This window comes from Mesoplodon bidens, assembly GCF_964165515.1.
Source record: "Mesoplodon bidens genome assembly, chromosome: 5".
NCBI lineage: Eukaryota > Metazoa > Chordata > Mammalia > Artiodactyla > Ziphiidae > Mesoplodon > Mesoplodon bidens.
Genome location: NC_138161.1, coordinates 40,647,932 through 40,673,252, shown reverse-complemented (window position 1 = coordinate 40,673,252; position 25,321 = coordinate 40,647,932). Strand labels below are relative to the sequence as shown.

General features: G+C 36.2%; 1 protein-coding gene across 1 annotated transcript in view; it reads right to left on the bottom strand.

Annotated features, from left to right (window-relative positions):
* Nucleotides 1-23,791, bottom strand: part of CHMP2B (charged multivesicular body protein 2B) — a 30,232-nt gene extending 6,441 nt beyond the window's left edge. The window contains exons 1-3 of the mRNA XM_081235732.1: nt 23,502-23,791; nt 8,019-8,110; nt 2,694-2,888 (exon numbers count right to left, since the gene is read on the bottom strand). Coding sequence (XP_081091858.1) covers nt 2,694-2,888; nt 8,019-8,110; nt 23,502-23,535 — 321 coding nt within the window. The 5' untranslated portion in view covers nt 23,536-23,791. The remainder of the gene's footprint in view (nt 1-2,693; nt 2,889-8,018; nt 8,111-23,501) is intronic.
* Nucleotides 23,792-25,321: the final 1,530 nt, after the last annotated feature.

The following is a 25,321-nucleotide window of genomic DNA, read 5'->3' as shown; positions in this document are numbered from 1 at the left end:
CTCCAGACACACTGATCTTACATTTCCTTAAATGAGCCATGTTTCCTCCTGCCACAGGACCTTTGCATATACTGTCCCTCACCTGGAATGCTCTTCTTTATTTGCTTTCACTATCAATACTTCAGATTTCAGTTTATATACAACTTCCTTAGGAAGTAGTCCCTGACACCCTAGGTTAGAATAGATACCCCTGTTAAATCCTACTCACTATAGATAAAATTTTATTTATTGGTGTAAATTATATTACTTTACTTGCAAATTACACTATTGTTACAAAAATATACTAAAAACAACAATGATGCTGACAGTGATAATACAGCAGCTAATGCCTATATATACTAGCTTTCTGTGTGCCAGGCACTGTTCTAAGCACTTTACATACAATATTTAAAGTTAATTGACATTTAAACCTAACAAGTCTTTATGTGCTAGGTATTACCATTTCCCCCCCACTACAAACGGAGAATGAAGGTATAGGAAGGTGAAATAGCTTGCTAAGGTCACATAGCTACCAAGTGAGATCTGAACCCAAGTAATCTGACTCCAAAGCTTATGTTTTTAATCACTGCACTAAACTACATCTCAAATGAGCTGCCTTTTAAATAGACTTTAACCTATTACAGGTTAAGCCCTTGCCTGGTTTTGCTTTCCATTTCATCTCCATCACTTATTATAATTCCTACTTAGGGGACCTAAACAAATATTTCCTGAATTAATAAATTTCTGAGAAATTTAAGTGAAAACTAATTCATACATTGCTATATGGCAGGACCATATTAGGTACCTTTTCCTCCCCTATCAATTGCAGAAAATTGCAAAATGAGTAGTCTTCCTCCTCAACATTATTGAAACGTTATCCAGTCCAGATGTGTGATCTTCAGATATGACCTTTTCCTCAAATTAGACAGATGTTTAGTTCTGTCAATTTGGTAAAACCAAAAAAGGGTAAAAAAGTTTTTGCCTTTAACTGTGTTTTTCACTGTAAAATGACTAAGATTCCTAGAGAGTAAAAACTAACAGAACGAAGCTATATTGAAACATTCTGTTTTTTTAAGGAACAAATGTGCCACTGTACATAAGATGGACACATTCTATTTTCATGTGTTCTGCAGTCTAAAAGGCAATTATACTTGATCCTCATTATTTCTGGATTCCTTAGTTTTGAATTTGCCTACTCACTAAAATATATTTGTAACAAATCAATACTTGTAGTACTTTTGTGCTCATTTGTGGACATGCGCAGAGCTGCAAAACATCTGAGTCACCCAACACACGTTTCCAGCTAAGTTCAAGCAAGGTGACACTCTGCCATCTTGACTCAGCACTAATACTGTAGCGCTAGTGTCTTAGTTAGTGTCTTCTTTGCGGTTTATTTTGTGCCTTTGGTTGGTTGAGGGTTAAAATGTACTGAAGTGTAGTCTAGCGTTTCTAAGTGCAAGAAGCCTGTGACATGCCTTGGATCAAATGTGGAAAAATTGGAAAAAATACAAATGTGGAAAAAATACATTTGTTAGATAAGCTTTTTTCAGGCATGAGTTACAGTGCTACTGACCATGAGTTCAATGTTAATGATCAACTATGATAAGTAAGGTGTCTTTCAACAGAAACATATAAAACAAGGTTAGGTATAGACTGGTTGATAAAAATTGTGATCAAAGGCTCACAGGAACCTAAGCCTGCATTTCCCCTAGGAGCAATGGTTTGATATTCCCTAATTCAGTATTCCTGACTTTATAGAACATAACTACTGCAAATAATGAGAATCAACTGTTATGTACTATTTTCCTAATATAAACCTGTACTTTCTCTCCTCTGTGACTTTTCTTCCTTTTGCTCTTCACATTCATATTCTTTCTTCCCTTTATTTAAAGCCTAGTGATATTTAAGACCTAGGTCTTCTGCAAAGTCTTTCAGATCAAGTATAATTGGCTTTTAAACTGCAGAACACATGGAAATAGAATGTGTCCATCTTACGTACAGTGAGTACTATTCAGGGATCTGTGCAGTTTACTGAAACCTAGCATAGACTGATGTATAGTGAGTTTCCTTTTCAGACACATCTTAACTTCCTCCCATCCCCGACTGAACTATATAAGATCTGTGAGAGCAGAGCCTTTGTCTTGAATTTCTGATTTCTCACAATTCTTAATATACATCAAAGAGCTCATTACTTATTAAATGTCTGAAAGGCTCACAGTCCTTTAAAGTCTATAGTAAAAACACTGATTTTTTTAATGTAAAGTCTGTAAGTTAAACTTAAGTTCCTGATAAAAATTAACTGATAAATTCTTCTCACAATACTCATGTGTCCTTCTGACATTCATGAAAATAAATCAAGAGAAAATTATTATTCAAATTATTATACCAAAACTTATGGCATAATGAAATAAGGCCAAAAATCTTAAAATGATGTTTTAAGTCAATTTTAAAAATTTAGAAGCTACATATAATCTTGGAACAGTGGAACTGCCCTGGAACAAAAAATTTTATATTAAAACAAATCAATAAAAACATCTAGAAATATTTATCTGGATTATGTAGTATTATAACTCATTTTATTAAAAATTACAAAGATTCTGTACCACATATATATCAGAAGGTGCTTGAAATTTAATTTGAATCTAATCTGAATACTGACATTTAAATATCTCAGATAAAATCATAAAGCTATGGATATAAAGATTCCCACTTACTTTTGCTGTGGTAGACATTGCTCCTGCCATTTTCATCTGGGAGTTCATCACTTTTGTTTGTGTGGACATAGACGTGACTTTTGAACTTACAGCAAAAGTTCTTGTTTTCTGTTTCCTTAGATGTACAAGCTGTTTGGCTAAAACTCTGCAAGCTTCTTTATTACCAATCTTGGCCATTTTCTTAATTTCTAATTCCTAAGAGAGGAAATAAAGAGAGGGGAACAAAATCATTAAGGGGGAATCCTCAATGATTTAAGAAGAATAGACTGAACATATACAATATACCATTTCACCCTGATTATGAAAAGAGAAAGAGGCTAGTATAAAGTCACAGAAATAGTAATTTGAGAGGGAGATTTATTCTACATGTTTACATGGAAAAGAGAGAACTAGTACCTTCATCCAGAAATACAAAACAAGTCTACAAAACAGTACTCACATAAAGCCCAGAAGAGAATTTAGAAACTCAACCCAAAGGCAGGTAGGAAAAAAAGGAAAAAATAAATAATCAAACGAAGAGTTGGTAGGAGATAGCAAAAAAGAAGACCACAGTGGTATATTTAAAGCTAGTAATACAGACAATTATGTTAGGTGAAAAGGCCTATCTCCATCTCAAATAAAAGGCAGACTGTCATATTAGACAAGAACATAAAGGCAATTATATGCTACCTCAAGAAACCAACTTTAATTACCAAAACAAAGCTAAATAAAGCTAAGTAAAAGGATACAAAAATATATTCTATATAAATACTTATTAAAATCTGGAAATTTGGAGTGGTTACATTAACCAGATCAAAAAAACTTAAGAAAAAGGAGTATTACCAGAATAAAAAGGGGCATTTCAATAATAATAAAGGAATTAATACATAAAGGTGTCAAAACAATCCTAAATGTGTATGCACCTAAAACAGTACTTCCAAATTTATGAAGCACAAACTGATAGAACTGAAAGGCGTTACAGACAAATACATAACTAGGATGAGGGGTATCAACAACTCCTTTCTTCAGTATATTGCTGTACTTGTTAGGACAAGTGGACAGAAAATCTGTAATGATACAGAAGATTTACAAAAACACTATCACCAACTTGACCTAAGCAACATTTACTAAAAGCTCCATCGCCAACAGCAGAATACTCACTCTTTGCGAGTGTACAATAAAAATAAAAATCACCAAAATATACCATATTCTGTAACAGAAAACAAGGCTCAACAAATATAAAAGGATTGAAATCATATGAGGTATGATCTCTAACTACAGTAAAATTAAACTAGAAAGCAGTAAGAAAAATATGAAAGGAAAAACAGAAGCAGATATCAAACAATGTGGTTTGAAATAAGTCATGGGTTAAAGAAAAAAATCAGAGGGGAAATAAGATAATATTTTAAATTAATAAAATGAAAATGCCCCATATCAAAACGTGTGAGCTGCAGTTAAAAATAATTCTTAGAAATGTATAGCGTTAGAGCTTACATTAAAAAAATGAATATCTTGTTGGCTTCAAAATAGAGAAAGTAGAAAGAAGAGCAAATAAAACATAAAGTAAACAAAATGAAGGAAATAATATAAACAAGAAAAGAAATCTGTGAACTAGGAAAGAAAAAAATACAGAAAATTAATGAGATCAAAGGCTGTTTTTTTACAAGAAATTGATCAAAGTGATAAACCATTAGCCAGTCAGAAGAGGGAAAAGAACCGAGACAGACAGAGAGAACACACAAATGATAAATATTGGGAATGTAAAGGGAGGCATCACTTTATATCCTAAAGATGTTAAAGAATAATAAAAAATATTATAAACACGATGTCATTACCTTTTAAAATTTAGTAGAAATGGACAAATTATTTGACAGATACACACTACCAAATCTCATTCAGAAAGGTAGATAACGTGATCCATTTTATATGTATTTTCTAAAAATTGAAAATTTTAGAATTTAAAAATCTATCCACAAAGATAGACTTTTGTGTAGCTTAAAATCTGTCCACAAAGAAAACTTCACTCCCAACGGCTTTACTGATGAAACCTATAAAACATTTAAGAAAGAAATACACAAACCCTTCCAGTAAATGAAACAGTAAGGGACACTTGCCAATTCATGCTTTAAGGTCAGCAGTACTCTGATGTCAAAACCACATAAAGACACTAAACAAAAAGATAACTACAGGGGGCTTCCCTGGTGGCGCAGTGGTTGGAAGTCCGCCTGCCAATGCAGGGGACATGGGTTCGTGCCCCGGTCCGGGAGGATCCCACATGCCGCGGAGCGGCTGGGCCCGTGAGCCATGGCTACTTAGCCTGTGCGTCCGGAGCCTGTGCTCCGCAATGGGAGAGGCCACAACAGTGAGAGGCCCACATATCGCCAAAAACAAACAAACAAACAAACAAACAAAAAGATAACTACAAATTAACAGCTTTTATGAACAGAGATGCTAATATTCTTATGAAAATTTCAGCAAATTGAAATAAAAGTATTTTTTAAAAATTCATCATTACCAATGAAGTTTATCCCAGTAGCAAAAGCTTGATTCAGCTTTGGAATTCAACTTTGGAATTCATCAATGATGTAATTCACTATACTAACAGACTAAGGAAGAAGAAGAACTACATAATCATCATCTCAATAGATGCAAAAAAAAAAAAAAAAAAAAAGAAGGACTTGACAAAATTAATTTCCGATAAAAACTCTCAACAAACTAGATACAAAAGGAACTTCCTCAACCTGAGAAAGGGCCTCTACATAAAGCCTACAGTTAATATCATACTTAATGATGAAAGACTGAATGTCTTCCCCTAAAATCAATAAAAAGAGGTTATATACCACTTTTAACATTGGAAGTTCTGGCCAGTGTAATAAGGTATAAAAAAAAAAAGCATCAAGATTGAAAAGGAAGATGAAAAATTTTATTTACACAGATGACATGATTGTCTATGTAGAAATAGACAATAGAATAGAATAAAATAGAACAGAATCCACAAACAGGCTACTAGAATAAGTGAGTTTCAGAAGGTTACAGGATAAAAGATCAATATACAAAAAAATGAATGTATTTCTAAATACCAGCAATACAAAATCAGAAATCTGATGAAAGAAGCACAGGATCAGTATAATTACAAGTACAAATACTGCTGAGAAACATTTTAATCTAAATAAATAGAGAGACAGAGCATGCTCATGGGTTGAAAGATTAATATTATTAAGATGCCAAATTGGTTCAATGTAATCCCAATCAAAATCTGATCCTTTTTGTAGAAATTGACAAGTTTACTTTAAAGTTCATAGGGAAATACTAAGCACCTAAAATAGCCACAACAATTTTAAAAAGAAGCACAAAACTTAAGGGTTAATGCTATATAACTTTAAGACTTTATTATTAAGTGTTAGTAAAAACAGTGTGGTATTGGCTTAAAAATATTTATATAGTAAAGCAATTATACTCTAATAAAGATGTTAAAAAAACAAAGAATAGTCATATAGGTCAATGGAATAGCATAGAGTCAAGAATGAGGCCCACGTGTATTTGAACAAATGATTTTCCGCAAAGATGACAAGATATTTGAATAGGGAAAGATGTCACCAACAAATGATGATGGAACAACTGAATATACAAATGCAAAAGGTGAACCTCTACCCTTACCTAACAACATAGTAAAATTTAATTCAGTAAGATTCACAGTCCTAAATGTAAGAACTGAAATTATAATACTTCTAGAAGAAAATCTCAGAGAAAATATTAGTGACTTAGGGTTAGGCAAAGATTTCTTAGATAGGAAACTAAAAGTACTAAATCACAGAAGAAAAAAATAATAAATTTCACTTGATCAAAATAAAAATCTTCTGTTCCTCAAAAGACACTCTTAGGGAAATAAAGCCAAGAACTGGAAAAAATAACTGCAAAACATATATTTAATAAAGCACTTGCACTCAGAATATATAAAGAACTCTCACAACTAAATAATTAGAAAACTTGATGAAAAAAATAGGTAAAATATTTCAATAGACACTTTGGCAAAGAAAATATGTAAATGGTGAACAGGCACATGAAAAGATGCTGAACATCATTAGTGATTAGGGAAATGCAATTTAAAGTGACAATCTACTACACACCACTAGAATGGCTAAAATATAAAGACTGTAAACTCCAATTATTGGCTGGGATGTGAAACAATTTGACTCTCATATATAACTGGTGGGAACAGAAAATATTATAGTTATATATATATTCTCATATATAACTGGTGGGAACAACAACTTTGAAAAATTGTTTAGCATTCTTATATAGTCAAATATACATTTAACCTGTGATCTACCAAGCAATACCACCCCTAGGAAACATATGTTCAAACAAAGACTTCAACTGAATGTTTATAACACCTTTATCAAAATAGCTGAAACCTGGAAATAACCCAAATGTCCACTGGCTGGTGAATGGGATAGACAAACTGTGAAATGTCCACCCAATGAAATAATATTCATCAATAAAAAGGAGTTAGTATTCATACATGTAACAACACTGATTAATCTCAAAATAATTATGAATGAAAGAAGCCATATAAAAATGAATTCACTTTATGATTCCATCTCTATAAAATTCTAGGAAATGTAAACTAATCTACAATGACAGATCAGTGTTGTCTAACTATAGAGGGAAACAGGGAGGGATGGGTAGAAGGGATTACAAAGAGAAAAAGGAAACTTTTGGGGATGATGGATATGTTCATTACCTTGACTGTAGTAATGGTTTTATGAGTTAATACATATGTCAAAATGTACCAAATTGTATACTTTAAAAAAGTACAGTCAACTGCATGTCAATTATACCTCAAACATGCTGGTTTTAAAAAATATTTTAAGCAACATACATTTAAAAGCATAAAATAAAAATACAGAAAGATAGCCAATCTATTAAAAAAGTACATTTATTATCACAGACCCAATAACAGTTAAAATATCAAGTAAAACACCTATGAGTTAACATAATTATTTTCTTGTAACACTCTCTTGTTTTCTAGGACTATTTTATCTTTGCTGTTAACTGACAAGAAGGTGGCTGTTTTGAGCAATATTTCTTCCTAGGCATTCATGTCTTTCACAAACAGAAGAATATAATCAGCAGAATACACAATACACAGAATCCTGATAAAAGTCAGCAGAATGACACAGTAAACAAAGGTAAGCAGAAATTGCAGGAAGACGTTAAATGTCATTTCTTAGTAAAGTAAATCACTTACCACCTGTCGTGTCTTTTTCCTAGTTAGCTAATTATTCCAACACTGATTTCTAAATTTTTTTGAAAAGTTAAACTGAAATTTAATGTTTTACTTACCAGCTGTTTTTCTTGTTTCTCTAAAGCTGCTCGATCTCTGATTATAGCCCTCTGTGTACCTCGTAACTCTCGATTCTGTTCCTTTATTACATCTAAGAGAACCACAAAAGAAACCTAAATGTATGAGCTGTAAAATCTTCTTCAATACCATTTAAAATATTGGACTCAGAAACCTCAATTAAAAAAAAAACCTTAAATTACAAGATGTTAAATTTTTTTGTTTCAATTCAATATACTAAAAATTAATCAACTGTTAAAACAAATTATAAATATTGATTATATAAAAAACTACAGAAGTGCAAATATGCTATAGTTCAGCCAAAAGTATATATAAATCACAGTAAAATACTCCCTTAGAGAACTGATTATTATACAATGTTTTATATGGCATGTATATATATATATATATATATATATGTCATATGCATACACACATGCACGTGCACACATGCACACACACACACACCCTTCTCATCTCTCCTTACTCCAGTATTACATGAAATTCCAAGAATAAAGACAAGCAATGTGTTTATTAAATCTTTTTTTCTACACTAAGTCATCATAACAGAGTGAAGCAGCCAACCTTCCAATGAAGCAGACCTGGATTTGAATCGCACCTCTGCCACTTGAAAATTATATGATGATACCTTGCAAAGTTAGTTAACACTCTAAACCTCATGTTTCTTACAAAATTAGGATTGTTGTTAAGGAGTAAATAACATACACAATGCCCTGATATATTGTAAGTGTCCAGTCATTGTTAATGTCTTTCTCATTTGTCTCAATTCATCTGGATCCACCAGTCTCACCTCTTTTTAAAGATTTTTTTTGATGTGGACCATTTTTAAAGTCTTTATTGAATTTGTTACAATATTGCTCCTGTTTTATGTTTTGTTTTTTTGGCTGTGAGGCATATGGGATCTTAGCTCCCCCACCAGGGGTCGAACCCACACCCCCTGCATTGGAAGGTGAAGTCTTAACCACTGGACTGCCAGGGAAGTCCCAGTCTTACCTTTTGAAGAATTAAAATATTAGTCTGAGACTGACAGACTATCATTTGGGTTAACTGTTACTAAATAGTGATTTCTTCAAAGGATCACAGATATGGATAGTAATGCTTGCCAAAACTGTTCCCTCATTGTCAGGAATCTTGCTAAGTGCTTTACATACAGTATACAGTATAATGTTCATAATAATGCCATGGAGTTGGTTTTTCTATTATTTTATATATATGAGAAAACTAAGTGTTAGTAAGTTTAAATAATGTGCCCAAGGAATCCAAGTGTTGTCTCCTGAATCAGTGATCTTAATCATTTCACTAGAGTACCTTTTTAGTAAAAAGGTAGATTTAAAACCACCACCACCACAACAGAAAGAATAGTCTCTTCATCAAATGGCACTGGGAAAACTAGATATCCACATGATACACACACACAAAAAAAGAAACTGGACCCCTACCTCACACCATATATAAAAATTAACTCATAAAAGATTAATGACCCAAATATAAGAGTTAAAATCATAAACCTCAGAAGAAAACACAGGAGTAAATCTACATGATTTGGGATTTGGAATTGATTCTTAGATATGACACTAAAAGCACAAGCAACAAAAGAAAAAATATATAAACTGGACTTCGTGAAAATTAAAAACTGTGATTAAAGGACATTACCAAATGAAAAGACAGTGTAGAAAATGGGAGGAAATTTATGTAAATTATATATGAGTCTAGTATCCAGAATATATAAAAAACTCTGACAACTCGAAAACAAAAGACAAACAACTCAATAAATGAGTGAAGGCCTTGAATAGATATTCCTCCAAAGAAGATACACAGATGGCCAATAAACACTTGGAAAAGATGCAAAATATCATTAGTCATTAGGAAAACCAGATACCACTTCACATCTGCCAAAATCGCTACAATCAGAAAAAGGAAAATAAGTGTTGATTTGCCAGTAGGAATGTAAATTATTTCAGCCACTGTGGATAACAGTTCGGTGGTTCCTCAAAAAGTTAAACATAAAATTACCAAGTCACCTCACAATTCCCCTCCTAGGTATTCACCCAAAAGAACTGAAACAAGTACCTAAACAAATACTCTACACAAATGCAGCACTATTTACAATAGTCAAAAGGTGGAAACAAACCAAATATCCGTGAACTGATGAATTGATAAACAAACTGTGGTATATACATATAATGTAATGGAATATTGTTCAATTATTTTAAAAAAATGAAGTACTGATACATACTGCAACACGGATAAACCTCAAAAGTGTGCTAAGTGAAAGAAGCCAGTTACAAATGGTCATTTATGATTACACTCATATGAAATATCCAGAATAGGTAAATCCACAAAGAGAGAAAGCAGATTGATAGTTGCCAGGAGTTGGAGAGAGGGGGGATGGATGAGTCACTACTTAATGGATATAAGGTTTTATTTTAAAGGGATGAAAATGTTTTGGAACTAGAGATGGTGGTTTTACACCATTGTGAATGTACTAAATGCTACAGACCTGTTCACTCTAAAATGATTAATGTCATGTGACTTTCATCTCAATTAAAACAGCAGCGAAGTCAGCAACCGTTATCCTTTTTCGTGATGGAGCATCACAACTTATATTCTACACATTTCTGTTTTAATGAAACTTTACTCAGAATACAAATAACTAATTACACTGAGTAATAGGCACTATACTAAGTGCTTCACAACAACCCCCAAAGGTAGGTACTATTATCTCACTTGTTTCAGAGGGGGGAATTGATATTTGGTGAGGTAATCTGCCCAAGGGAGAAAAAGTGGTAGGATTCACATACAGCCATTCTGATTCCAAGGCCTCTGATTTTAAATATGCTATTACACTGTGAAACTTTTAGGAAAACAAAAAGTAAAGTTATCAGAGACATAATCCTTATAAATATAGATCCATATCAATAAAAATACTGTTATAACAGAATGTAAAACATTTCATGTCATTATATAGAATATAACTAATCAACTACAATGACTTTCTGAATAAAAGTTAAAATAAGATGCCAGAGCTCCTATATCCTACATACAAGTCATCTATTTCTCCTCCTTTACTTACTCTGTTTCTCAATGAAGTTATCTTGGTGGACATCTCATGCTCAGGATTTACTAAGAACACATTCTATATGTTCCTTAAATATAAGAATATGAAACCATAAAATATTTATATGGGAGGTGAAAAGAGAGGGAGCTCTCTCCCTCCACCAACTTTCTTCTGGATGGGAAACGTGTTTCATGTAAAAAAGAGTGAAGGAGATATTCTATAGACAAATATATTGGGGAAATGTTCAAGTTGGAAAAAAAAATAAACCGATTTCTTTGCTTCAAGGCTTCTAAGACCATTTAACATAAGAATATACATTGTCAATCTTTAAGGGGAGAATATGTGATAGATTGTTTCCCAAATTTATTAAGCCAAGGATCCCTTTTGAGAAATCTCTATTAAAATTTCTCAGATACAAATGTTTCATGGAGCATTGGTTGCGATCCTATTCTAAAATAACATGATTTATTGGTTTGCTAGGGCTATCATAACAAACACCACAGACTGAGTGCTTAAACAACGGACATTTATTTTCTCCTAGTTCTGGAGGCTGTAAATCCAAGATTAAGGTGCTGGCAGGGTTGGTTTTTCCTGAGCCCTCTCTCCTTGGCATGAAGATGTCCACCTTCTTGCTGTGTCCTCACATGGCCTTTTATCTGTGTGTGCCCATCCCTGGTATCTCTTCCTCTTCTTATAGGGACACCAGTCCTATTGGATTAGGGCTCCACCCTCATAATCTCATTTAACCTTAATAATCTCCCTAAAGACCCTATCTCCAAATACAGTCACATTAGGAGTTGGGGCTACCAATTTTAAGGGGACATAATTAGGTCCACAACACATGATATTTTTCCTCTGACATCTACAGATTCATACTAAACAAAATAACAAAGAAAGCTCTCATTTCCCCTTTCAAAACAGTCATCAGCCTTTTCATCCTCAACGTTTAAACCCTCCAAATTTTTATCTTTTGGTCTTAGTTCCCTATTTTGCCCAAGGCAATGGATTGGTATGAAAACATTCACCACTTATCCTACTATTTCAATAGAAAATACGCCCTAAATTTAAAACTATGAAATTACAAATGAATTTTTAGAGTACAGCCTCTTTGTATACTAAAAACTCCCTGAACTCAACTAGGATAAGATGAAATATTAAAATAATGATGACGGTCTCCTAAAGTTACAAAAGTACTGGGCTGAAAGAGAAGTCACTATATTGATAAGTCGAATTGTGACCAGGTAATTGACACAGTGCAAAGCACTGTGAAACACTACTGAAAGCCTTGACTGCTAAGATCTAGAATGTTATCCACATACATTTTTTTCATTACTTGGGTGGCATAATGAAAAATACATTATTTGGTCTTTAGCTTGAGTTCCTGGCACAAAGGTCCTAAAACCCTTGGAATTTCCTAAGTGACAGAAACATCTTTTGACTCAGAGAGGGGTACACCTAGATAGCTTCAGGATAGGGCTGGTTACCAGAAAGTCCAAATATTTGATTAGAAGGTGGGGAATTTCAGCCCCATCCCTCAGGGGAGGGGAGTGGGGCCAGAGGTTGGGTTATAATAACTCTTGATCAAAGAGATTGGAAGAGCTTCTGGGTTCGTGAACATATTGATGTTCTGGGAAGGTAACATGTCCAGAAAGTGCAGAGAAGCTCTGAGCTGCACCCCTCACCCCCCCACCCCGCATAATAACTTGCTTCCATTTGGCTGTTCCTGAGTTGCATCCTTATAATAAAATGATACTACTAAGTAAAGCACTTTCCTGAATTATGAGTTGTTCTAGTGAATTACCAAACCTGAAGAGGAAGTTGTGGTGACACTAGAATTTATAGCTGGTCGGTCAGAAGTACTGGTGGTAATCTAGGACTGTGACTGGCCTCTTAAGTGCGGACAGTCTTGTGGACAGAGCCCTTAACCTGTGGTGTGGGGTCTGTGCTAACTCCAGACAGTTAGTGTTAGGATTGAACTGAACTGCTGCAGACACCCAATTGGTGTCAGAGAATCAGAGTAAAGAACAGATATAGCCATCTTTCTTGAAAAACAAGTATGACATGAAATTTTAACAAAACATAATTTAAATAGTTTGACTTCACTTTTCTTAATTTTATGTAACTATGTGTACCATAACTGTCACTGTATATAAGAGAAGGGAAATAAAAAAAAAAATTAACTACTGCATATTCCACAGCCTGTTGTTAATAGACCTATTAATATTTAAACAGTTCTAGGCTATAAACCAAGAGCATCTAATGTTATACTAAAACAGAGTCATAACACTTTAAAACCTATTAAGGTAAGTAGGAAAAGACAGTAAAATATTTTTTCATATGAGATGAGAGGTATATCTTATAAAACAAATTACTCTTTAATTTTCTTTAAAAACAATCCATACACTAAACCCCCAGTTGGTCTTCTAGATAATTCAGAAGGAATAACATGAGAAAGATTCTGAGACAATTTTAATGTTTTTAAGGCCAAGTTTATTTCCAATCATATTTATTTCTTAGTAGGTCTGATTGATTCCTAAGTTTACAAGCTCTTTAAGAGCAAGGAACACATTTTATTTTATTTACCTATCTGTATTCCCATTTTACTTCGTGTCAACAACTATACCGATATATTAGTTAACAGTAATCTAAGGCAGCACAAACATATATATCAAAATGTAAAAGGATTTGCCTTATAGTCATAATTTAACACATTTCTTTAAAAATGTATAATAAAATCTATTGGTTATCAAGAAAGATGGCTGATAATTTAACAAATTATCATAGTAAAATCTGAACTACGATAGATACCTTTCTACAATGGAAGAATGTAACACTGAAATAATCAGATGTTTCTCTTATAATTTTTTGCTGTCCCCTTTTTTCGTTCTGAGTTATGACCATGACAGAAATATGTGCAAGTACTGCTGACCTAGGAGAGAAGGAGCGCTTGGCTCTGCCTATCCTGTGCTTCCCTGTCCATCCCCTGTTTCCTCTTCTAGTCAAGAGCACTCCCTGAACTCTCATACGCCAGCACTTCTTCTACCTCATGGGGCATTGTGAAGTGTTTCATAACAGGTGGCTATAGGGAACTTGCACACTGTGAAAATACATGGGAGTGCCCATGGTGTGCTCTCTGTTACCATTTGGTGAGGTCCAAAGGGTCTGGGAACTCCCCCATCCACCACCCTCTCCTCACCCACACCCAGCACAACACTGAGAAAAAGCCACTCAGGCCCGCTCCACTCTGGGCGCTAAAGCCTGTCTCAAGCATTTCAGGCTCTTTTTACTGAACAAAAGAAGGCATGCATACATTAGAGTGATAAGATCACTGAGGTAAATTTTGGACTTAAGAAGATACAGACAGAAAAGCTCATTCTGTACTCTTTGGTTATGAGCCAATAAGGCCTATCTGCTTACAGAAAGAAAAAAAAAAAAGAAAAAAGCCAAAAAAGAAAAAATAAAATCTAAAAGGGCCTCCCATGTGGTGTAGCTCACTAGAATTCTCTACTGGGATTTGAGGCCAAGCCCCAACTTGAATTATGGCTGTTCTTCTAGACCCTGCTCATTTACATGCTATTTGCACATCTGAGGATTAAAGCAAAAAGTGGTTGCCAACTGCAAATACGGACATTCATTAATTTGTGAGCAATATCCTCTAAAGTGCCTATCTTTTGAGAAAAGGGAGGGGGCCTGTCTCAAGCTTTCCGGATAGTTCAGGATTACTGCCCCATGAGCGCTAAGGCACAACTCACCGACTGTACCACTCAGCTGGATTCAAGCTGGTCTCTTAGACAGCATCCGCATACCATGTACTGGGTTTGCCGCTTTACTATAAGGTCATGATGGACTTTTTAATCTAATATATTTTTTCTGCTTTTAAATGTATTTCTTCAGAGAAAAATCATTTTGATTTATGCAACTTTATTGCCTACCAATTATCCTGAATCTAATGATCACATGGATTGAGAAAGGAGCACAAAATGCTCCCACATCCTGCTTTACCATCTCCATTAACTGGGTTTTGGAGATCAAGATCCAAAAGGAAAGTGAGCTTCCTCTTCATATTTCATGTGCTAGCTCTACAAGCTAGTATCAGTGGAAATAGTGGGTACTGTGGCACTGGTATAGTGGGATAATGGATATTAGATAAACCCTGATCATAGCTATGAACAGAAGAGCTGGGAGTGTGAGTTCAGCTAAAGCAGTCATGGTGGAGCTCAAATGAACAATAAAGGGGGATGGGGATCCTGGCCATGTGGGGCTATACCATTTTCTTAGGTTGATGAGGAGAAAAAAACTGCAAAAATGCTCCAAACTCAAAGGTTAAGGGGTAAGAAACAAATACTAAAGGCCAGTAACCAGAAAATACCGGCTCTAAAAACCAAATTTACTCAGAGGCAGAAGGACAATGACAATGAGAGAGTGGGTGAAGAGAAATCAGAATTTGATATGCAAAGCAAACTTGTTTCTCAGGCTTTGGACATGATATATGAGAAATCACGGAGAAAAGGTATCAGCTTAATTAACCAGTTTTAAACACATGAAAAAGTAAAAACAAAAATAAATAAACTATAGGAGACAGAAAGGACATTAGAGAATCATGCCAACAGCTTTACTCTATACATAGATCCACTTAAGAACAAGGTTGAAGTTGAAAAACTCAGCAGGACTCACTTGGGAGGAAGAGGTAGAATACTAAGAAGAGAATAGGAGTCTAGCCCTAAGGTAGGATAAAAGGAAGCAATACGGAATGTTTTTCCCCCCACCAGTAAAGTCTCAAAAGTCACTCAAGCCCTGAGGAATTCATTGAAATGAATTTGTTCATTATTATTAAAATATCAGTGTTTTCAAGAGCTGAAGGAAGGTTTTGAGATGTCAGCTGTTGGCACATCTTTGGGTCTCATGTGGTTCTCAAAGACACAGCCTTTGGCATCATCAATAACAGCTTCGGAAAACTGTCAAAGGGCAGTTTTCAGCTTAGATAAGTAAGGGAATGAGGGAATGATCCTTTGAAAGAACAGTCTCACAGATATATGGATGGACTTGAAGGTAGAAAATGGTAGCATGAAAAGAAATACCAGTCTTGGTATCATGCTTGGGATGGAGAAATACAGAGGAAAGATATTTTCCTACAGAAATATCTGTTCCTAGGCTTCTAAAAGGGCCTCCTGCCTCGCTGTTCTCTATGCCTAGGATGCTCGCGTACCAGATCATCACATGACTGTTTCTTCTCAACATTCTGTTTTTCCCTCAAATGCCACATAAGTAGGGAAATCTTTTTTCATCACCCAGGTAACTCTTCCCCCCACACAAACAACAACAACAAAAACAGCAATAATGGATTGGGGGGGGCAATAGAGGAAATTTTGAATTTCATTCCATATTAAATAATGTTATTGTATACTATTAAAATTTTTGAGAGTTAATAATGGCATTGTGGTTATACAGGTGAACATCCTATTCTTGGGAAATATTTGGTGGACTATTCAGAGATAGTTTCATTATGTCTATAACTTACCCTAAATAGTTCAACAAGAACCCACATGTGTGTATGTAAGTACATATAAAGACATACACGCATAGAGGAGGGAGAGAGCGGGCAAATGTGGCATAATGTTAATAATTGGTGCATTTAGGCAGTGCGAATATGGGTGTTCATTGAATACTGTCACTTCAGCTTTTCTGTAGATTTGAAATTGTTCAAAATAAAAAGAGAATAGTCTACATTCCTACAAACAAACAAACAAATAAATAAATAAAGTATGGAGAATTTTTGCTCAGAAAAATGCTCAGAAGAGAGAACGGTGCTCCTGAATCTCTTATTCAATTATTTTTCTTTGGTGTGCCAAACATTTAGGGACCAAACAGAAAGTAATTTGAGTTTTTAAATATTCAAAATAATAATCACTCTGGGAACACACAACGCGCTAGGAAAGATCTGGGTACTTACTGTAGGCAGCACCGTAAGAATTTTGTATTTTACTTGGAAGAAAGCAGAATGTTTCTGAAGGGGATCTAATTTATATAGATGGTAAATTTTATTCCTTCTTGAGCTATAAAAAATGTGGCATCACAACTGACTCTTGACAGATTTATCCAACTTAGTCAAAACTTCACAGGTTCTGAACTGTGGAAAACTAGCATACATGGATACCAACCCAATGAGGCAAAACCCAAGAAGCTTTGTTCCTCTACTGTCAGTAACATTCCTCAAATTATCTCTAAACTTGTACTAAGGTTCGAGGTGAGTGGCGATAATATGGATGTAGACTATAGTAAGCTCTGGATACTGGGAACACAACTTTTGGTTAGTAAATGCTACTATTTTGGAATTTACTCTTTAAGTTCTAAACTGCTGCAGTTATTTTCATTTATGCTGAAGACTCTCTGCAACCTTGAAAATGTGGAATGAAGGAAAAACTTAGAAAAAGCATAATCCAACTTTGGAAGTGTGTGAGGATCTACTTTGGTGCTGGCGAATGCAAATCGGGAAGCAGATGGGGGGAACACAAGGAGTGAGGCATTTAACATAATCTGAGGTGGCGTCAAAGAAGAATTTCTAGAAAAAGAAAAAACCTGAGACAGTTCAAGTAAGCTAGAGGAAGAAAAAAAAGAATTCTATGCATAAAGTCATCATAATTTAAAATATGTCAGAGTGAGAAAGAGTATGGTATATACAGATGAATATGAGAAGTGTTCTTGGAGAGTAAAATGACATGACTAGAAAGGAAGACAAGGACCAGATCAAGCAGGGCCATACATACCTTATTAAAGAGCATTCACTTGATCCTTTTAGTGCTAGAGACTCAATAAATGGATATATACTTAGGAGTAGCATAGTAAGATTTGGATTTCATATAAATCAATCACACAGGCAACTTTGTATTGAGTTGGCCAAAAAGTGTCTTTGGTTTTTCAGTAAAAATAAAAGACACATTTTTCATTTTCACCGAGAACTTTATTGAACAACGTATTCACCATTTTGTTCCACTACCTTCTGCCATTTTTCAGGTAACTTCATAATTCCATCTTCCCAAAACTTCTTATTTTTTTGAGAAAAGAACTGTTCCAGGTGCCTTTTACAGTCCAGGGAATTGAAATTTTTTCCATTAAGAGAATTTTGTAAAGACTGAAATAAATGGAAATCCGAAGGTGAAATGTATGGTGAATACGGCGGATGAGTCAGAACTTCCCAGCCAAGCTGTAAAGGTTTTTGCCTGGTCATCAAAGTAACATGCAGTCTAGCATTATCTTGATAGAAGATTATGCGTTTTCTGTTGACTAATTCTGGATGCTTTTTGTCGAGTGCTGCTTTCAGTTAAGTCTAATTGGGAGCAGTACTTGTGGGAATTAATCGTTTTGTTTTACAGAAGGAGCTCATAATAGAGGACTCCCTTCCAATCCCACCATATACACATCACCTTCTTTGGATGAAGACTGACCTTTGGTGTGGCTGGTGGTGGTTCATTTCGCTTGCACCATGATCTCTTCCATTCCAGTAGCCAATCACATGCAGAAATACAGTCAAGAAGCTTTTTTTCACTAAACTTATGTGGAACCCAAACATCAAAGTGATTCACATAACCAAGCTGGGGCAATGGATTTTCAACGCTTGATTTGGATATTTTGAGCATGTTGGCTATCTCCCGTGTGGTATAACATTGATTGTTCTCAATTAATGTCTTGATTTGATCCCTATCAACTTCAACTGGTCTACCGGACCATGGAGCATCGTCCAGCAATAAATCTCCATCAGGAAACTTTGCAAACCACTTTTGACACGTTTGATCAGTCACAGCACCTTCTCTATATGCTGCACAAATCATTTTTTGCATTTCAGTTGCGTTTTTACCTTTCTTGAAATAATAAAACATAATATGCCGAAAATGTTGTTTTTTCTTCCATCTTCAATATTAAAATGGCTACACAAAAATTCACCAATTTTGATAAGTCTTTTTTTAAATGCACGCTGATATGACAGCCATTACATACAATCTAACAAAATTGTTTCGAATGAAGTTAAAGACAACTAAGTGCTACTAGACCCATCTTACAGAAAAAAACAAACAAACCTTTTGGCCAACCCAATAGATTGATTTAAAGGCTATGAAATTACAGGAAAGAAACACAGAAAAGTGATGTAGTAAAGTGTAAGATAAATGGGATCTGAATAAGAGCAAGGAAGATCATATGTGCCAAACATTTAAGAGGCAAAAGGAACAGGACTTGGTAATTAATTGAAGGTAGAGGGCAAAATCAAGAACTGTCAAACACTAGAAGAGGAGAACCCAGTAAAGGAACTGACTTGAAGGAGATGGTGATGAATTCTGTTTGGGATCTGTTTTAATTTGAGGTATTTGGGACATCAAGGCAGAGATACTTAGCAAACGATTGGATATATTGGTCTGAAACTCAGAAAAATATATCTAGAGATACACAATTGGGATCCATCAGCACTTGGGTTATATCTAAAATAATAAGAGTTTAGATAAGATCATGTAGGGAGAGTGCACAATTAGAATAGTGGTAGTTCAAGATGGAACCAAGAAAAATACTAACATTTAAAGGGCAGGTTCAAATAAGAAAGGAAGAAAGGAGGAAAGGAGGGAGGAAAGAAGGAAGGAAGAAAGAAAGGAAAAAAGAAAGAAAAACATAAAAGGAAAAAGAAAAAGAGTAGTCAGAAGAATTTGAGGAAAATTAAGACAGTGTTATGTCACGCAAGCTGAAAGAAAATTTCAAGGAAGAAATTATTGTCAAAATCAAATGCAAAACATAAGCCCAAGAGATGATCACTAAAAAATGACCACTGGATTTGGTGATCTAGAAGTCACTGATGATCTTAGCAAGATCTCATTCATTACATGAGATGTAAAACAAACTACTGTACAATGGGAGGCATCAGAGAAGTAAAGAAGTGAAGATAGGAGACATCACCACTCCTTTGAGAGGTTTCGATGAAGAGCAAAAACAGACTGGAAAATATTTCCTAAGAAAATCCTGGGTTAAGGGAGAGTCAGGAAAAGGAGGGTTGCTTCCAGTTCTACCACCATTAGAAATTAAAGTTCTAATACTAATTCTGAGAGAAAAGATTCTGGCTCACAGACAAAAGGTAGGTGTACATGGTACCTACCAAAAGCTGAGAATTCCATGTACTTAGCAAGAACAGCAAAATTAAACTGTGCCACAGGCTCTCCAATAAGAAGAAATAACAATGATAATACCCAAAGAGATGAGGTCCTGGCTCTGCTGTAGGCCCATACCCAAGATGGCCCGTACCCAAGTTAATTTAGTAGCTGTGTGATCTTGGGCAAGTTACTTAGTCCTTTGCCTCTCAGTTTCCTCATCTATAAAGTGGGGATAATAATAGTACTTATAGGTTTTGTACGAAATAAGATACTGATACAAAATGCTAACAGTGCTGGCTTAGAGTAATACCTCAAATTTGTCTTTGTTGAGGATAACAGACAAAAAGTATATAGTGCCTAAAGAACTTCATTTTTTTTTTTTTTTTTTTTTTGCGGTACTTGGGCCTTTCACTGTTGTGGCCTCTCCCGTTGCGGAGCACAGGCTATGGACGCGCAGGCTCCACGGCCATGGCTCACGGGCCCAGCCGCTCTGCGGCATGTGGGATCTTCCCGGACCGGGGCACAAACCTGTGTCCCCTGCATCGTCAAGCAGACTGTCTACTGCTGCGCCACCAGGGAAGCCCAAGAACTTCACTTTTTAAGAGGCATATTTAGTTGTGCATTCATGACAAGTCCTCATGGCATCCTGATTCAGTCACAGGTTCATAATTAGCTTCAATAAATAGGTCACCATTAGTCCACTTAGGAAAAAAAACAAAAGAAAAACAAAACAAAACAAAAAAAACTGTAGATAAACACACTGCCATATATATGCCTTATATATATATCTTATAAATCAGTAAAAGTACTCAACTGTAATTTCAAATTCAAAAGAATCTCTTCTTTAGCATTGAGGTACAATTCTCATTAATTTTTGTAACGAAGTATACACTGCAGAGACTTGTTCATCTTTATGTCAAAAATGAATTAAACATAACTCTGAATAGTAATAATGCTCTAATGTTGTCTCCCTTTTTAATTTACATGTGCAGTGTTCTTTAATGATATAGTATGCAACTCTTCTAGCCAATCCAAAGACAAAAAGATTCAATTATTCTCCAGCTCTATAAGCAGTTACGTATTTTCTTTTTATATCAGAATTTCATTACTGCTGAAACAGATAAAAAGACAGCATACAGTAAAAGATCTTGTGATCAATAATCAACGAGTCTAAGGATCTGGGAGAAATGCATAAGAATACATTTAATTTCATAATATATAGCCTCATTATTGCTAAGAAGAATGCTGTCACCTTTTAAACAAAACACCTTATTTTTGATAAAACAAAGAATAAAAAACATCAGTAAATCTCTAGATCAAAATAATGAAAGTACAGATCGACAGTTAAGATGTCATTAAGTGATCTGAATTGACATGATAATTTAAGAAAACATCAAGTATGCAGTTTGGTAGTTATAGTAAATGTACACAGTGGCCAAATTTATATTCAGAAATTTCATACACAGATCTTTAAGACAGTAGTATAGTTCCTTCCAAAAGTCCTTAGGATCTTTTTCTCGCAAATAAGTCTATTTAGCAAAAACATTACTTCTTGGATGAATTAACCCAACTTCAAATAAATATACAGTTAAACACCCTCACTGCACATCCTCATTGTCTTTTTTTTTTTCTGCTCTATACTTCAAGTACAATAGTCACTAGATTGCCAAAAGCACCAGGAAGCACAGCACTGAAAATATAGAACTTATATTCATGTCTTTGTAAATATTGGACAGATATCAAGCAATTAAAGCTAGGATGTTTGGCTTTTAATGTTAATTTTTAAAATTTAATTCGTAACATCACAGTAAGAAAGGTGCAACCCTTTTCCTCTGTTTAGTAAATTCTCACTCTATGAAACTGAAACCAAAAAAATGAACCTTTTTTCCCCCTGGAGTACTATATAATGACTGAAAATCATATTACTGGTATTGAAACACTGAAAAGCTAAAGTGCCATGTTAAAGATTAAGTAGGAGTCTCAGGTAAAACACACATAAAACTCATTTCACATAATTGTATTACTTCCTATCCCAACTTGGTAGTTATTTCAGGTGTAGTAAGTGGTATTTCTCAGTTAATAAAAGGTCAATTTCACCCACTTAGAATAAGCAAAAATATTATTATGCTCTGTGATAAATTAGGGGTAAAATGACATTATGTATTGAAGTAAAGGGTGTGGTGGCAGGGTAAAGATGATGTTTTTGTCATCCTCCACAAAATAATTGTGCTGACATTGGAAAAGTCACTACAAAGGAATGAAGGAGTTACCCCAGGTCTGGACTGAGCACCCTGTTTGTACCAATCACTGTCTAGCTACCACTGCTCCTTTTGTAGCAGAGTTAGACCCTTACAAAGAAGTGATTCTTCGACTGAACCAGCAACAACCTAGATTCAACATGTAATGAGAAACACGATTTTTAAATAACTTGAATGAATTTGATTCCTAGTAGAGTCAATGAAAGTATCAAGACTAATTAAACAGTTATATAAACACATATTACAGTCATTCCTTATAAATACCCATTTGTATATTCCTGTACATTCACTTTTCTCCCCTTAACATGACATTGAGCTAAATGTCTGAAGCAATGCAGTATCTTAAAATGTAAACTTCTATGCAGATAATGCATACCATCTCTCTTTACATAGCAGAAGATAATCATAAGGGAGAAAAACCTCCTATGAAAACTAAATCCAGGCACTTCCCTTGGATTTCTTTAATTTTTCTACCGGTGTCAGTCAAGAAGCATTTTTTTTTTTTCACGTCTCTATTGATGGGGTGTTCCTAGGGCAAGACCGGCCAGTACCCAAGTTCATTTTGTAACAGTAGCCTATTACACCCTCCCCCACCTCAACACAGGTTTCCGGTTGGGATGCCCAGAAGTAGTACGGCTCCAAACTGAAGGAGCAGTAAACCAAGCAGGGGAAACCAATATAAAATTCATCAAATCACCAACTCTAATGACACTCAAGGGCCAGCCGCATCCTGCCTCCTTGGATGCTCAGGATCCCGCTAAAGGAGAAACCTGGGGGCGGGGCTGTTAAGGACTACGTTATCAGAGAGAGGAAGCCAGACTGCCCAGGTGAGGTTGAGGTGGGGCGAGTCAGAAGAGATAGGCAAACAGAAAAGTGACGCACGAGGTAGGTCAAGTGGTCACCTGTGGGGCCACTTGATCCAGCCCCGCCCCCTGGGACAGCAACAAGAATCGCGGCCGGAAGCCCCCAAAATACGCCGGGAAAAGACAGAGCTGGGCCCCTTCGACCCGGCCTGGAACTCACCATCCACCGTTTTCTTCTTGAAGAGGGACGCCATGGTCAGGGACCGCGACCGGGCAGCCCGGCTCGGCCCGGTCCGGCCCGCGACTGGGAAAGGACCGGAGGGAAAGGACAGGCCTTTGGAGGGCTCGGGATGGCGGAGCGGATGGGCAAGAGAAGAGGGCGGGGTCTCCAGACAGGACCCGCGGAGGGCGGGTATCCACGAACCCTGCCGCGGCGGAGTTGCCCTCAGCTCAGGTGACCGCGAACTAAGACACTTTTTGGAGAAGTCACTTCCAGGCAGCGCCTGCGCGATCTGCGCGCGCGTCTGCGTACTGCGGCGCCTGAAGCTGCAGCCGCTGCCCTCACTTCAGCTGCTGCCCGCTCTCCCGCCTGCAGCGTCCTGGTGTGGCGAATCATGCGAGGCTAGAGGCGGTAGCAGTGCGTGGGAGACTGCGGGCGGTGTCATGTGGCTTCTAGGTGCGGGTTCCGTGCTGAATGCTGACAGAGATGAGCCTTACTTAGCGCTCTTCTTGCCCTGGAGAAGCTGGAAGTAGGGGGGTCCCCAGAATCCTAGGACAAGCGTGGGTCGTCCTGGAACCAGTTGATTTACGACCATCCCCTTGCTGTCTGTATCAAGGCATTCATAAGTGCAGGGGCTGGTGTTAATGCTGAGGTCCGAGCCCCGGTGGTATTTGTATCGGGAGTTCACGCTCTTTTGGGCCCTGACTCGCTCAGCGGTCTCTCCGACGCCACCCACGCAGCCCCCTGCCGGACCCGAGGCGCTCACTGCGGCCCTGAGCCCGAGGCTCTGACCACAACGTGTGGGTCTCCGGGGATCCGGTTTCTAGGCTTGGGAGTGGCGGGGGAGGAAGGGAATGGGGAGCAGCTTCCTTAAGGCAACATTTTTTATTTAATGTTCTTGGCTGGAAACATGAAAAAAGAAATCCATACACATTTGTTGTATACCGGTTTAAATGTCTCCAACTCTATTTCTTTAATATCTCAATTTCTTGTAATTGCTCAAGAAAAATTTATGGCTACACTGTGAACCTATTAGAATACTACATACCTGTACATTGGTACTCACTGTGGAAAAAAAGCTCCATATTATGTGAAAGGAAAAGCATAATGAATTATTTCAAGAATCCTTCTGTGTATAAGTGTAAATATGGAATATACTGTCTTTGGATCAAGACCTTGAGTTCATCGTTCATTTTGTGCGTGTGTGTCTCTCTTTCTGTGTTTACACATCTCTGTTTAATGTATTATTTTGCTTTTTGGAATCTTAATTTTGCTTTGAACTTTTTTCTCCCAATCTATTAGTGCTTTAAGCAGCACTGCCTTCCACAGGATGAAAATCATGGTACCTTTTTTACAAAGATGTGATTTATGATAGGAAGACACCTCAATAATAGTATCAGTATTATCAGTCACCTCTGGCTTTAAGAATCATGTCTCAAGGGTTTTTAAGTATTTGGGGTAGTCAGACTTTCCTTCCCCATTTTTCCGCCTCTTGAGACATCAAAGCCCTCAGGGCCACTGATCATCCCGCTGTTGCTGCTAAAATTTAGCTAAGAGTCTGCTCATGAAAACTTTCTCAGAATAACATAGCAGTATGCAAGGGGTAATTATATTACTCCTTCTCAAGTTATTTGAGATATTGTGGGAAGGTGAAGAAGTAAGGAAACAGAAAAAAAAAAAAAAAAAACATAAGCAGGAAACAGCCTCTGCCCCGAAGTCCAGGCCTTTCTTGGGGTAAGCTCTATAGCAAAAAGGCTGTTTGCCCTGGCTGCCTGTTGTAATGAATAGCATTGAGCTGTGCTTGAGTGCCTGAGAGGCAA